The 13,044-nt window shown below is 40.5% G+C and overlaps 1 protein-coding gene across 3 annotated transcripts in view; it reads right to left on the bottom strand.

Moving 5' to 3' along the window:
- Positions 1–2,503: 2,503 nt before the first annotated feature.
- The window catches only part of ccdc135 (coiled-coil domain containing 135), a 144,016-nt gene continuing 133,475 nt past the window's right edge, over positions 2,504–13,044 (bottom strand). For all 3 annotated transcript variants that reach the window (XM_069917196.1, XM_069917197.1, XM_069917198.1), the window contains one exon: positions 2,504–3,480. In XM_069917196.1, the coding sequence (XP_069773297.1) occupies positions 3,390–3,480 (91 nt within the window). In that variant the 3' untranslated portion in view covers positions 2,504–3,389. The remainder of the gene's footprint in view (positions 3,481–13,044) is intronic.

The following is a 13,044-nucleotide window of genomic DNA, read 5'->3' as shown; positions in this document are numbered from 1 at the left end:
TCTTAGTCATTTTCCTTCAGGTATTAAAATGGAATGAAAAAAGTGGAACCTTGTAATGATTACCTGGAGTTAATTTTGAACTTGCAAGGTTTCCCCATTAGGGCTTGCAACCGGAAACCTCTGAATTCAACTTGTGTGAAATGTTCAGTCAATTAGAAAAAGAGAGTTGCATTCTTGGAGGTGCCATTATGAAACCAGATTTTAAATGTACTTTTATTTTTATATATATATAGCATCTAACTGCATATCTAATGAACACAATAAATATTACTGAATATTAACAAGCTTTATTCTTGAAATGTGATCCAAATTATCATTGATAATATAGAAGGATCATTCAAACTGTTGTGTGTTAGCAAAATAATAAAAAAAAAACACAGGTAATTATGTAGGCCAATTTGATCAGTCAAGCTGATGGGAGGAGGCTGAGGAACTTGCACAGTTTTTCTTAAGTGGTATTGAAAATTTTGTTACACTCAGATGCATAAAACTGGTTAGAATTGATTTAAATGTGTTTCCTTGATTAACTTTGCAAAAGAGAGATGATATGGTTTATATTTTTCGAATGTTTCAGTTAAGCAAGTGTTCTTACTCAAAATGTTTACTTTAATGCGAGTTTAACATAACCATTTCAATTGTTTGTGGCACTTGAGCCTCTTCCACTGTTAATGTAGATTAAGGTCAATCTGTATCTCAACCCCATTTACCTGAAATAAAATAGTTATCCAAAGAAACTCTTCTAGTCTATGATTTGAAATTTTCTATTGTCCGGGGGGGGGGGGGGGTGGAGAAAGATAATAATTTACTATATATTTAGATATTTCCGTGGAAAAATTAGCAACAATATAGTTGCAGCTTCAAGTAGTAATTTAATTTGAAGGATCCCTGTTTGTTTTGATATGGATGTCCATGAGGGATGGCATTTACCCCACTTATGGGACAAACACTTTATCTTTTCAACCTCAAACTATGGACTAAAATTACTGCTATTTATTTTCATGGAAGCTATCAAAGTGCCAGTCTAAACAATTGCATAATTGGATTTCAAACAATTGTTTGAAAATCTGTTGCTATTATGTTGCCAGCTTGTGAATCTGGAACATAATTACCTTCTCACCAACCCTAAAAAGGGACGAAGAATCTTGAATTAAAAATTCCATTACAACCCCACCCAGCAGAATTTGACGCTAAATTAAATCCTCTTCAGCTGAACAATGAGTAACATTAGCATAACGTTAAGTGCCAGCAACCCATGTTCAAATCTGCTGCTGCTAATTGGGGTATTTGGGGGGAGCGTTGGCTGGAAAGGGTCTGTTACCATTGCTGCTTGTCTAAATTTCCCCATGCCAGAATTACCTGAACAGCTCAGAATTGTATACTAAGCACAACTACTCAACAGAAAGTCTGACTTCTACCAAAAGCTTGTAATCACTTTTTTAGGACAAAATATATCATACAGAATTCCTGATTTTTTTTTAAATTCCCAATGTCTACCATTCTTTCTTACTTCATTTCTCCCATCCCTTCTCATGTGACCTGATTTCATCTGAATGGCTTTTGCATCATTTTGTTTGGAGAACTGAAACTCACCTCAACCATGAAAATGGAAATATATTAAAAAGTTTGATTTATATAATTGAAGCCAAAAAATTTAAAAATGTTGAATCTCGAACTATTTTAGATGTAAACATGGTTTGAAAGGTGGGATTTCTATGAGAATCATTTAGTAAAATTATTTGAAATGGGTTTATTGTGAGAGAATATTTTGTTTTACTTGCATGTGTACTTGTGGATTGTCCATTTTTTGACAGAAAATGCTGAAAATTCTCAGCAGATCAGGAGTCATCTATTAATATTTCATCACAATGAGGTTTCTTATTAAAGGCAATTTATGACAACATGATTTCTTTCTTCACATCTGCTGCCTGACCAATCCACAATTGCAATGTCCTATTTTTAGTTGAGAAAAGGATATTGATTTGCCTCCACCATGTGGTCAATGAGGGTATGCAAAAGACTGTTAAAAATGCACATTTTTAAAAGTGAACTTTGAACATCATTCTTGGGATTGCTCTTACTGACCATCTTTCTGATGTCCTTCACTGAAGGGTCTGCCCTTCAAATGCATTGAATTTGTATTTTCAGCTCATTTACCCTCCCAGGGACAAGTCCTGCATTGCAGCTGCAGCATATTGTCTCTTCTGAGACTTGGATATTGTCCAAGCATAGTACAGGTAATCTGTTGATTAATGGGGAAATCTTAGTTTCAGCTTCCCAGACTGGAAGATGATTAATTGTTGGAGGTTAAAGAGGCCTCAACCAGAACTTAATTAACATATATTTGTTTGGGTAGCAATAGGGGGAAGGGGAGAGGGAAAGGGGTCATCATTCAAATCTGCTACAGTGGAACCATATGGGAGTTTGAGTAAAACCTTTGAAATGGGCAAACATAAAACTACTTACAGAACTTTGTAATGCCAAATACAAATAAAGAAAAGTGACATAACTTTCAGATTTATTACATAACAAACACCAGGGAGAAATGGAATATTTCACAATAGATACAAGGGAGGAGAGGGGTGGGGCAATCTTGCCCTCGGGAGCTTTCCTCCTGTCTGGATATTCTACTGATTAGTAGAAACTGGAATTGTTCACATGAACAATGCACTAATATTCAGGACTTAATTACATGAAATATGTTGATGCACAATTACATTTTAAACTCAAATCAAAGCAACTGGAAATCTGAACTTTAAAAATTGGCTCAAATTTTTTTCTCATCATTTACATTTTCAAATCTAGTGGGCATGTGCCATAGCCCTTTATTTTAGGCTATTATAATCCTTTGCTTGCATTCTCACTCAACTGCCCTCATTTCATGGGTTTTGTTGAGATTTTCTGTTCCATTAACAGTTGACCACTCTTTGAGGTAATTCTATCCTTTGTCCTATCTATCTCTCCCTCACCTTCCCTGATAAAGGATCTTTGAGCTAAAACATTTCTTGCCTTCCACCATCAGATTTCTTTGAACCCATGACACTACCTCACCTCTTCCTCATTTTTGCACATTATTTATTTTTTAAATCTTGTATTTAAGGAAATGTAATACCTGGTAATATTGCCCCTTGTTCTGCACAATTTGTTGTCATGCTGCAACAAAAAAAAAATTTGTGACATGTTCATGACAATAAACCTGATTCTTTCTCGTGATGCTGCCTGTGTTTTGAGCATTTTCTATCAAATCATTAGCTTTCTATCAATTAAAATTATTCATAAGAAATCTTTCTGACTCTATCTTTTATTTTGAATATGCTTATTGGACACAAGACATTTCCAGCTCATGAGACCATTTTCCTCAGTGATTTGCTTTGTGGGGATAATAAACATTTTCAGCAGCCTTTTAATTTTTTGGCCAACCGTGGGTCTTTGCGAATCTTATCCTCCAGAGCCAGGTACTTGCTTGGTGCTGTCTCTTTGTGTCTGCAAACATATAGCATCAATCACAGTATTTAAAGATTGAAAAAAAAACACAACATGGATTTATGATAAAATCACACACAACGGACTGGAGTAGCATATTGTCTGATATCCACAGTGATTCAAATGCTGATTTACTAGGTGTGCTCTCAGTTATCAGCTTATATCATGGTAAGGATTCCGATAATCTGCAGCTCAACCACTTGGAAATCCCAATGGTTCGGATCACTAGGTGAAGCTTCTCATTGGTGCCTACACTCACTCAAGATTCACCACTCCCCACTCTTCTCCAAGACTCACCCACTCCTCACACGACTCGTGATTCACGATCCCCATATACCTCCAAGACTCAATGGTTCTCCATACACTATGAGACCCACTGCTCCTCACATTCTCAATTCAACACACAACCCAAGTCTCATTGCTCCCCACACTCCCTGTTCCCCAAGTCACAACCATCCCCACACTCCCACAATACCTAATTCATTGGAGAATTTAGTTTACAGTAAAATCCCCATTATCAATCAAACTTAAATAACTGGCAAAAATATTGAGGAAATAAATAAATATTTTAAAATGAATAATCTTTAAACAAAAGTTTAAAATTATGAAAGTAAATGTTCTCCAAAGGCAACACACAACCTCTTGGGAGAAAGCATTCAGCGAGCGAAATGCCCCTGTTCGTATCCTGGCTGCAGCAGTGGTTTGAATAAAGTTGTGTTTGAATAAAATGGCGGCGGCCAGGATGAAGAGCCAGTCGATGTCACTCACTGCTGGGGCAACAATCCCAAAGTGTTTCCCTACCTGCCTAATAAGAGTCTATCTTTATTAGCATTAAGTATATTAGTTAGGCTTTATCTGTAAATATTGTGGAAAAGTGGATTCATTATAATGGCACAACGCTGCTACAGTGCCAGCAACCAGGATTAGAATTTAAATATTGTAAATGAAGGGAATTACATGGTTAAAGTGAATTTTACATAATTCAAGACTACAATACTGATTCTTTTTCAAATTTGCATTGTATTTTGATTTTTAAGTGGTAAAATCTTTAATGCAGGCGTATTAGTTAGGCTTTGGACAAGTAGGAAAATTTGCATTTCCGTGATCTCCATAGGTGCTGAAATAATGGGAATTTTACTCTGTGATATCATTAATAAAAACTAATTGAAAGTATGTTGGGGAATAATATCCAACAGTTTGGAAGTGGACCAATCGATTCACTGGGAGAGAGTTATGCACAGGACAGGGAGGAGATTAAAAATGAGCGTTCGACTCTTTAGCAGACCAATCAAATCACGATTGATTAGCAGGAAAAAATAAAAGTGAAGCAAACACAAGTGGAGAGGCCAAGTGCGAGAGTGGGGAATTGAGGCTTTGGTCAAGAGGCTTTGTGTGAAGAGGCTGAGGCCAAAGAATCGGGTAAGAAGGGGAAGTTTGCTGATTTGCTCTTGGTTGCCCATAGTACAAGGCAGGATTGATGGCAGATATGGCAGTGGAATGCTCCGGAAGGATGTGGGAATTCATGGAATCTGATGGTTTATTTGATGATTACACCTATGGGAAGTGCAGCCATCTCCAGCTCTTAAAAGATCAAGAGAGCAAAAATAAATTACGAAAGTAAGATTGCGGGAAATATAAAAACCGACTGCAAAAGCTTTTATAAATATGTCAAGAGGAAAAGATTGGTGAAATCCAGAGTAGGTCCTTTGCAGTTGGAATCAGGGGAATATATAATGGGGAATAAGGAAATGGCAGACCAATTAAATTCTTACTTCAGTTCTGTTTTTACAAGAGAGGATACAAATAACCTCCCAAGGATGTTGGGAAACATAGAGACTAATGCAAGGGAGGAACTGAAAGAAATCAGTATCTCTAAGGACATGGTCTTGGGGAAATTGATGGGATTGAAGGCAGATAAATCCCAAGGGCCTGATAATCTACATCCTAGGGTACTCAAGGAAGTGGCCATTCAGATAGCAGATGCTTTAAGAATTATTTTCCAGAACTCGATAGACTCAGGATCAGTACCCATGGATTGGAGGGTAGCTAATGTTACCCCACTATTTAAAAAGGGAGGTAGAGAAAAAGCGGGGAATTATCGGCCGGTGAGCCTTACATCAGTAGTGGGCAAAATGATGGAATCCATTATTAAGGATGTAATAGCGGAGCATATGACTAGCAGAGAAGGGATCGGACGGAGTCAACATGGATTTACTAAAGGTAAATCGTGCTTGACAAATCTATTGGAATTCTTTGAGATGGTGACAGGTAAAATAGATGGGGGAGAGCCAGTGGATGTGGTGTACCTGGACTTCCAAAAGGCCTTCAATAAGGTCTCGCATAAACGACTGGCTTCCAAAATCAAGACTCATGGGTTTGGGGGCAAAGTATTGATGTGGATTGAGAACTGGCTGGCAGGTAGAAGACAGAGAGTTGGGATAAATGGCTCGTTTTCTGAGTGGCAGGCGGGGACCAGTGGGGTACCACAGGGATCTGTACTGGGATCCCAGCTGTTCACAATTTACATTAATGATCTGGATGAGGGGATTGGATGTAATATCTCCAAATTTGCAGATGACACTAAGCTAGGAGGGGTTGTGTGCACGGAAGAGGGGGTCAGGAAGCTCCAGTGTGATTTGGATAAATTGAGGGACTGGGCAGATACATGGCAAATGCACTACAATCATAAAAAACAAAGAATTTGGACTTTGTTTTTTATGAATCATAAAAAAGCAAATGCACTACAATGTGGATAAATGTGAGGTTATCCACTTTGGTAATACAAACCGGAGGGCAGATTACTATTTGAATGGCAATAGATTAAGAGATGGGGAAGTGCAGAGAGACCTAGGGGTACTTGTACATCAGTCTCTGAAGGCGAGCATGCAGGTACAGCAGGCGGTTAAAAAGGCAAATGGTATGTTGGCCTTCATATGAAGAGGGTTTGAGTATAGGAACAAGGATACCTTACTGCAGCTGTACAGGGCCTTGGTGAGACCCCACCTGGAGTATTGTGTGCAGTTTTGGTCACCTTATCTAAGGAAGGATGTTCTTGCAATGGAGGGAGTGCAGAGGCGATTCACCAGTCTGGTACCTGGAATGGCAGGAATGACTTATGAGGAAAGATTGCGCAAATTGGGATTGTACTCCCTGGAGTTTAGAAGATTGAGAGGGGATCTCATAGAGACCTATAAAATTCTGGCAGGACTGGACAGAATGGATGCAGATGGGATGTTTCCAATGATGGGAAAATCCAGAACCCGGGGCCATGGTTTGAGGATAATAGGCAAACCATTTAGGACCGAGATGAGGAGGAATTTCTTTACCCAGAGGGTGGTGAATCTGTGGAATTCATTGCCACAGAGGGCAGTAGAGGCAGGTTCATTAAATATATTTAAGAGGGAATTAGATATATTTCTTCAATATAAGGGTATTAAAGGTTACGGAGAGAAGGCGGGGACGGGGTACTGAACTTTAAGATCAGCCATGATCTCGTTGAATGGCGGAGCAGGCTCGAAGGGTCGAATGACCTACTCCTGCTCCTATCTTCTATGTTTCTATGTTTCTATGTATTAAGAAACTGGAAATGGAGTTGGATGAACTGAGGATCATCCGGGATGCTAAGCAACTCATAGATAAGACTTTGAGCAAGTGGTTAAACTCCAGAGAGCAGCAGAATTCAACTAGTAGATAGGTGAATACTGAGAGGTAAGGGGAGAAAGAAGGCAATGTAGGGTCACCCTGTGCCCATTCCTCTCAGCAACAAGTCTACCTCTTTGGATAATATTGAGGGGTATGACCAAGTTGCACAAGGCAACAGCCTGACCAATAGCACTGTGGTCAGCTCTGAGCTTCAAAAGGAAAGGGTGAGGTCAGGTAGAGTGATAGTCATAACAGGCTCGATAGAGTAACAGAAAGGAGATTCCAGGATAGTGTGTGCTTGGTCCAGGATGTCTCAGTAATTGCAGAATATTCTTTTTTTTTATTTTATTTTTCACACTATAATCATATCAACCAATATATGTACAAACGTTTCTCATTAAATTTACACAGTGGTCTTTTTTCCCCCTTTCCCTCCCACCCCCCTCCAAAACCCATAAATATTCAACATATACATGATCCTTTATCCAGTCACCTAAAATCCGGAAAGCTCCAAAATCCGGCAAGTGGGGACCAGCGGTTGCGGGAGACGGCCGATGGACCATGGTCGAGAGAGGCGGCCGGGCGGCCGAGGGACCGGCATTTGGGGGCGGCGTCTGGGTGGCTGAGGGACTGCGGTCGGATAGGGGGAGGCGTCCGGACGGCCGAGGGACGGGCGGTCGGGGCAGGCAGCTGAGGGACCGTGGTCGGGGGAGGCATCCGGGCGGCCGAGGGACGGGCAGTCAGGGGGGATGTCTGGGCGGCCGAGGGACCGGAGGGGAGGCAGCCAGATGACTGTGGGACCGTGGTCAGGGGAGATGGCTGAGGGACTGGCGGTCGGGGGAGACAGACGTTGGGGGAGACTGCCAGACTACTGGAAGGGGGTGGGGGTGGATAGGCAGCACAATTTGGGTGGGCTTTCCGAAATCCAGAAAAATCCAAAATTCAGAACATACTGTCCGGATAAAGGATCGTGTACCTGTACAATAAAACCATAAAACAATATTTTCACACAAAGGAAAATAAACAAGAAAAATGCATCATCTATTTATTACACACTGAATCTAGTCATTTTGTCTTATCATTTTCATTCTTATTTTAGGTGGTGGAGGTCTGAGGCAAGCTCTCTCTGATATGTTCCATGTATGATTCCCAAATTTGCTCAAACATTGTGACTTTATTTTTTAAATTATATGTTATTTTTTCCAATGGAATACATTTATTCATTTTAATTTCCTGCATTGATTTAACCATAAATTTGTCTTTTTAGTTGCCTTTTGTCCAGTTTTATCCAACATTGGGTCCAAATTAAGGTTAAAATCCCCTCCTATCAATATGTGTCTGCAATCTTCAAAAAAAATATCCTTTATAAACTTTTGATCCTCCTCATTAGGAGCATATATATTGAGCAAATTCCAAAATTCTGAGTATATCTGACACTTTATCATTGCATACCTCCCTGCCGGATCTATTATTTCCTCCTCTATTTTGATAGGTACATTTTTGTTAACTAGTATGGCTACACCTCTAGCTTTTGAGTTATAGGATGCTGCCATTACGTGTCCTACCCAGTCTCTCTTTAGTTTGTTATGTTCCACTTCAGTTAGATGTATTTCCTGCACAAATGCTATATCTATTTTTTCCTTCTTCAATAAATTTAGTAGCCTCTTCCTTTTAATTTGGTTATGTATTCCATTAATGTTTATAGTCATATAGTTCAACATGGCCATCTTATATTTTGCATACACCTCTTCGCCCCCTCCATCCCCCTTTTCCCCATTTTCATCTCTTAGTTTTCTCTTATTACACTTAATGTACGACAACACATTTAAGATATAAAGTACCCTCGCAGTTCCTACTTCCACTAATACCTTAACCCCAAAAGTTCCATCCCCCTCTCTGAGTTGCCCCATATCCCTTGCCAGGCAACCACAACTCTCCTTTTCATTTGGATTGTGATCTTGTTTACAGTGTCAACTGATTTTGCACTGACAGTTATTCCCCCTCTACCCAGCCTGCTCCAGAAAACATTTTTTAAACACTTTTTTCTAAAGCTTTCTCTCTTCTTCCTTCCCTTCTCTTTTCCTTCTTTAGTTCTTTACATATACATTGTTTTTACATCTTTATATATACTTTATCGCCATTCTTCATTCTTGTTACATCTCTTCATCTCTTCTCCTGTCCTGCAAACGTTCTGTGAATTCTTGCGCTTTCTCTGGATCCAATAACAGTCTGTTTTGATCTCCGGGTATAAATATTTTAAGCACGGCTGGATGTCTTAATATGAATTTGTAAACTTTTTTCCATAAAATCGATTTCGCTGTATTAAATTCCTTCCTCCTCTTTAAGAGTTCAAAACGTATGTCTGGGTATAAAAATATTTTTTGACCCTTGTATTCCAATGGTTTATTATCTTCTCTAACTTTATTCCTTGCCCATTCCAGTATATTTTCTCTTGTTGTATATCACAAAAATTTTACTAAGATGGATCTTGGTTTTTGATGTGTCTGTGGTTTCGGGGCTGATGCTCTGTGTACCCTTTCTATTTCCATTTCTTTCTGCATTTCTGTCATTCCCAGGACCTTCAGGTTCCATCCTATTATAAATTCCTTCATGTCTGTACCTTCTTCACCCTCCTTCAGGCCCACTATTTTTATGTTGTTTCACCTACTTTTCTTTTCTTTGGCTTGGCTTCGCTATAATTTTCCAACATATCAATTTTCTGAGATAACGACTCTTGTGTCTCTTTAATTTTTTTGTGACTTTCTTCAAATTTTTCTCTTAAGTCATTTACTTCCATTTTTACAGCTGTTTCCCACTCTTCCACATTCTCTATTCTTTTCCCAATTTCTGTCATTACCAGTTCTAACTTTTGCATTTTATCTTCTGTTCTTTTCATTTTCCTTTTAATTGCATTAAACTCTATTGATAACCATTCTTTTAGTGATCTAATTTGTTCTTCAAAAAAGAGTTTATCTATATTCTGTTCATCAGTTTTACCTTCTATTTCTCTGTGAAGATCTTGGTCTTCTTCTTTGTCTGTATCTGTGTTTGTGTCTTCTCCTCTTCTTTGTGTCTGTGTCTCTTCTGTTTTTCCTGATGAGCTGCATGTATCTCTTTGTCAGGCCTCTCCTTGCTGGGCCTTTTGTTGCTGGTCCTCCCCTCCTGTGCTGCGTCTGTTGTTCCTTGCCCTCCAGCAGAGAGCCCTGGTGTCGGGCGTCCCTCAGCTGCTCGCTCTGACAGCCCACTTCTCTGCTGATCCCCCCTCCCACCGGTGTCCTCTTTCTCCTTTGATTGTGCACTTTTGTTTGGCTCCGAGAGCCATTTTTGTAGTCCGCCGACTGATGGGTCGCGACTCCGCAGAACAGGCACTGACCTCGAGGGTCGAGCGCTCCTTGTCACCACAGGGTCCTGTTCCTTCCTGCAGGTAAGGCCTTCTTCCTTCTTCTCCAGCGCCTTTTTTACTTCTTTTTTTCCACCTGTTCTTACTTTCTCCTTCTTGGAATCCATCTTCTTTCTCTTCTCTGTATCTTTATCTCCTATTTCTGATATTCTACTTTTGTTATGCTTTGCTTTTTCCTAACTTTTTTCCTATTTTCTTGGAGGGGGTTGGTTTTCCCGACCAGCCACTACTCCATCACGTGACTCCTCTCCAATTGTAGAATATTCTGAAAGGGAAGGGTGAACAGCCAGAGGTTGTGGAACATATTGGTACAAATAACATAGGTAAAAATGGGGTAGAAGTCCTGTAAAGTATGTTTAAGGAGATAGAAAAGAGGCTAAAGAGCAGGACCTCCAAGGATCTCTGGATTACTCCCAGTGCCATGAGTGAGGGAAGATCAGAGAACAGGAAGATAGCACAATCAAATGAGTGCCTGAGTAGGCAACGCTGGAGGCATGGTTTCAGTTCTTAGATCACTGGAACCTTTGCAAGTGGGTGGGAACCAAAGTGAAGAGGCAGTTGGTGCACATATAGTGCCAGTTGGTAAGGAGTTTGTGTAGAAGGACTGCCAGATAGGGCAAAAATGCAACCATTGGGGTGAGTTACGATGCAACAAGAACACAGTTTTTAAAAAAGTTAGATATACAAAGTTTTATATTTAAATGTACACAGAATGAGAAAAAAATGGATGACCTTGTAGTAAAGTGACAGATTGACAGGCTTGTAGGCATTACAGAGTCATGGCTAAAGGATGAATGTCATTGGGAGCTGAATGTCCAAGGATACATAGTGAATTGAAATGATATGCAGGTAGGCAGAGGGGGTGGCGTGGCTCTGTTGAAAAGGAATAAAATTAAATCACTGGAAATGGGTGACAAAGGATCAGAAGATATAGAATAATTGTGTGTTAAGTAAGAAATATGGCAAGTTACATACAAACCTCCAAATAGTAGCCGGGATGTGAACAACAAATTACAACAGAAAATTGAAAGGCATGTCAGAACGGTAATGATATGGTAGTCATGGGGGATTTTAACATGCAATAGATTGGGAAAACCAGGTTGGGATTGGATCTCAAGAGGGAGAATTTGTCAAATGCCTATGAGATTGCTTTTTAGGGTTGCCTGTTGATGAGAGGACAGGGGATTGGCTGTACTGGATTGGGTCTTGTGCAATACACCAGAGGTGATTAGGGAGCTAAGGGTAAAGGAACCATTAGGGGACAGTGATCACAATATGACTGAGTTCAATTTGAGATTTAACAAGGAGAAACTAAAGTCAGATGTGTCAGTATTTCAGTGGAGTAAAGGAAATTACAGTGGCAAGAGAGAGGAAGTGGCTAAAATAGATTGCAGTAGGGAAGAGCAGGAATGGATGGAGTTTCTGCAAGAAATGAGGAAGGTGCATGATAAATACAGATCTAAAAAGGAAATACTCAAATGGAAAACTGTCACAACTATGCCTGATGAGGGAAGTCGAAGCCAATGTAAAAGCAAAAGAGAGGGCAGACAAGGAAGCAAAATTAGTAGAAGATAAAGGATTGGGAAGTTTTTAAAAACTTGCAGGAGATAACGAAAAAACTCAAAAGGAGAGAAATTATGAAGTATGAAAGTAGGCTAGCAAATAAAATAAAAGAGGAGAGTAAATACACCTATCTGGTGTTGGCTTCATGGTCCATTGCCTCCAAACTCGAAAACCTCCCGACAGGCCACTCTGACCGGATCATGTCCATGCGACTCCCCCTTCAAAACAAGCGACGCACCACTCTCATCAGTGTCTATGCTCCAACCCTTCAGGCGGAACCAGCAGAAAAGGGCAAGTTCTACACTGATCTGCGCAACCTCATCCAACGCACCCCTACAGCCGACAAGGTTCTCATCCTTGGCGACTTCAACGCTCGTGTCGGCAAAGACTCAGAAACCTGGCCAGGAATCCTTGGAAAACATGGTGTCGGCAAGTGCAATGACAACGGGCGTCTCCTGTTGGAACTCTGCGCAGAACAGCGGCTTGTCATTACTAACACCCTTTTCCAGCAGAGAGACAGCCTGAAGACTACCTGGATGCATCCCCAATCCAAACATTGGCACCTCCTGGACTACATTCTGGTGCAAGGAAGAGACAAACGAGATGTGCTCCACACCAGGGTCTTGCCCAGCGCGGAATGCCACACTGACCACCGGCTTGTTCGCTGCAAGCTCAACCTTCACTTCAAGCCAAAGTACAAGAACAGTGGAGTCCCCAGAAAGAGGTTCAATGTTGGAAACTTGCAGTCAGACGTAGTGAGAGGAAACTTCCAGGCAAACCTCCAAGCAAAGCTCAAGGATGCAAACTGCCTCACGGACACGTCTTCTGAAACCCTCTGGGGTCAGCTGAAAACGGCCACACTGCAATCCACTGAAGAGGTACTGGGCTTCTCCTCCAGGAAAAACAAGGACTGGTTTGACGAAAACAACCAGGAAATCCAGGAGCTGCTGGCAAAGAAG

The sequence above is a fragment of the Narcine bancroftii genome, chromosome 2, assembly GCF_036971445.1.
Source record: "Narcine bancroftii isolate sNarBan1 chromosome 2, sNarBan1.hap1, whole genome shotgun sequence".
NCBI classification, from domain to species: domain Eukaryota; kingdom Metazoa; phylum Chordata; class Chondrichthyes; order Torpediniformes; family Narcinidae; genus Narcine; species Narcine bancroftii.
This window is presented reverse-complemented; position numbering and strand designations above follow the sequence as displayed.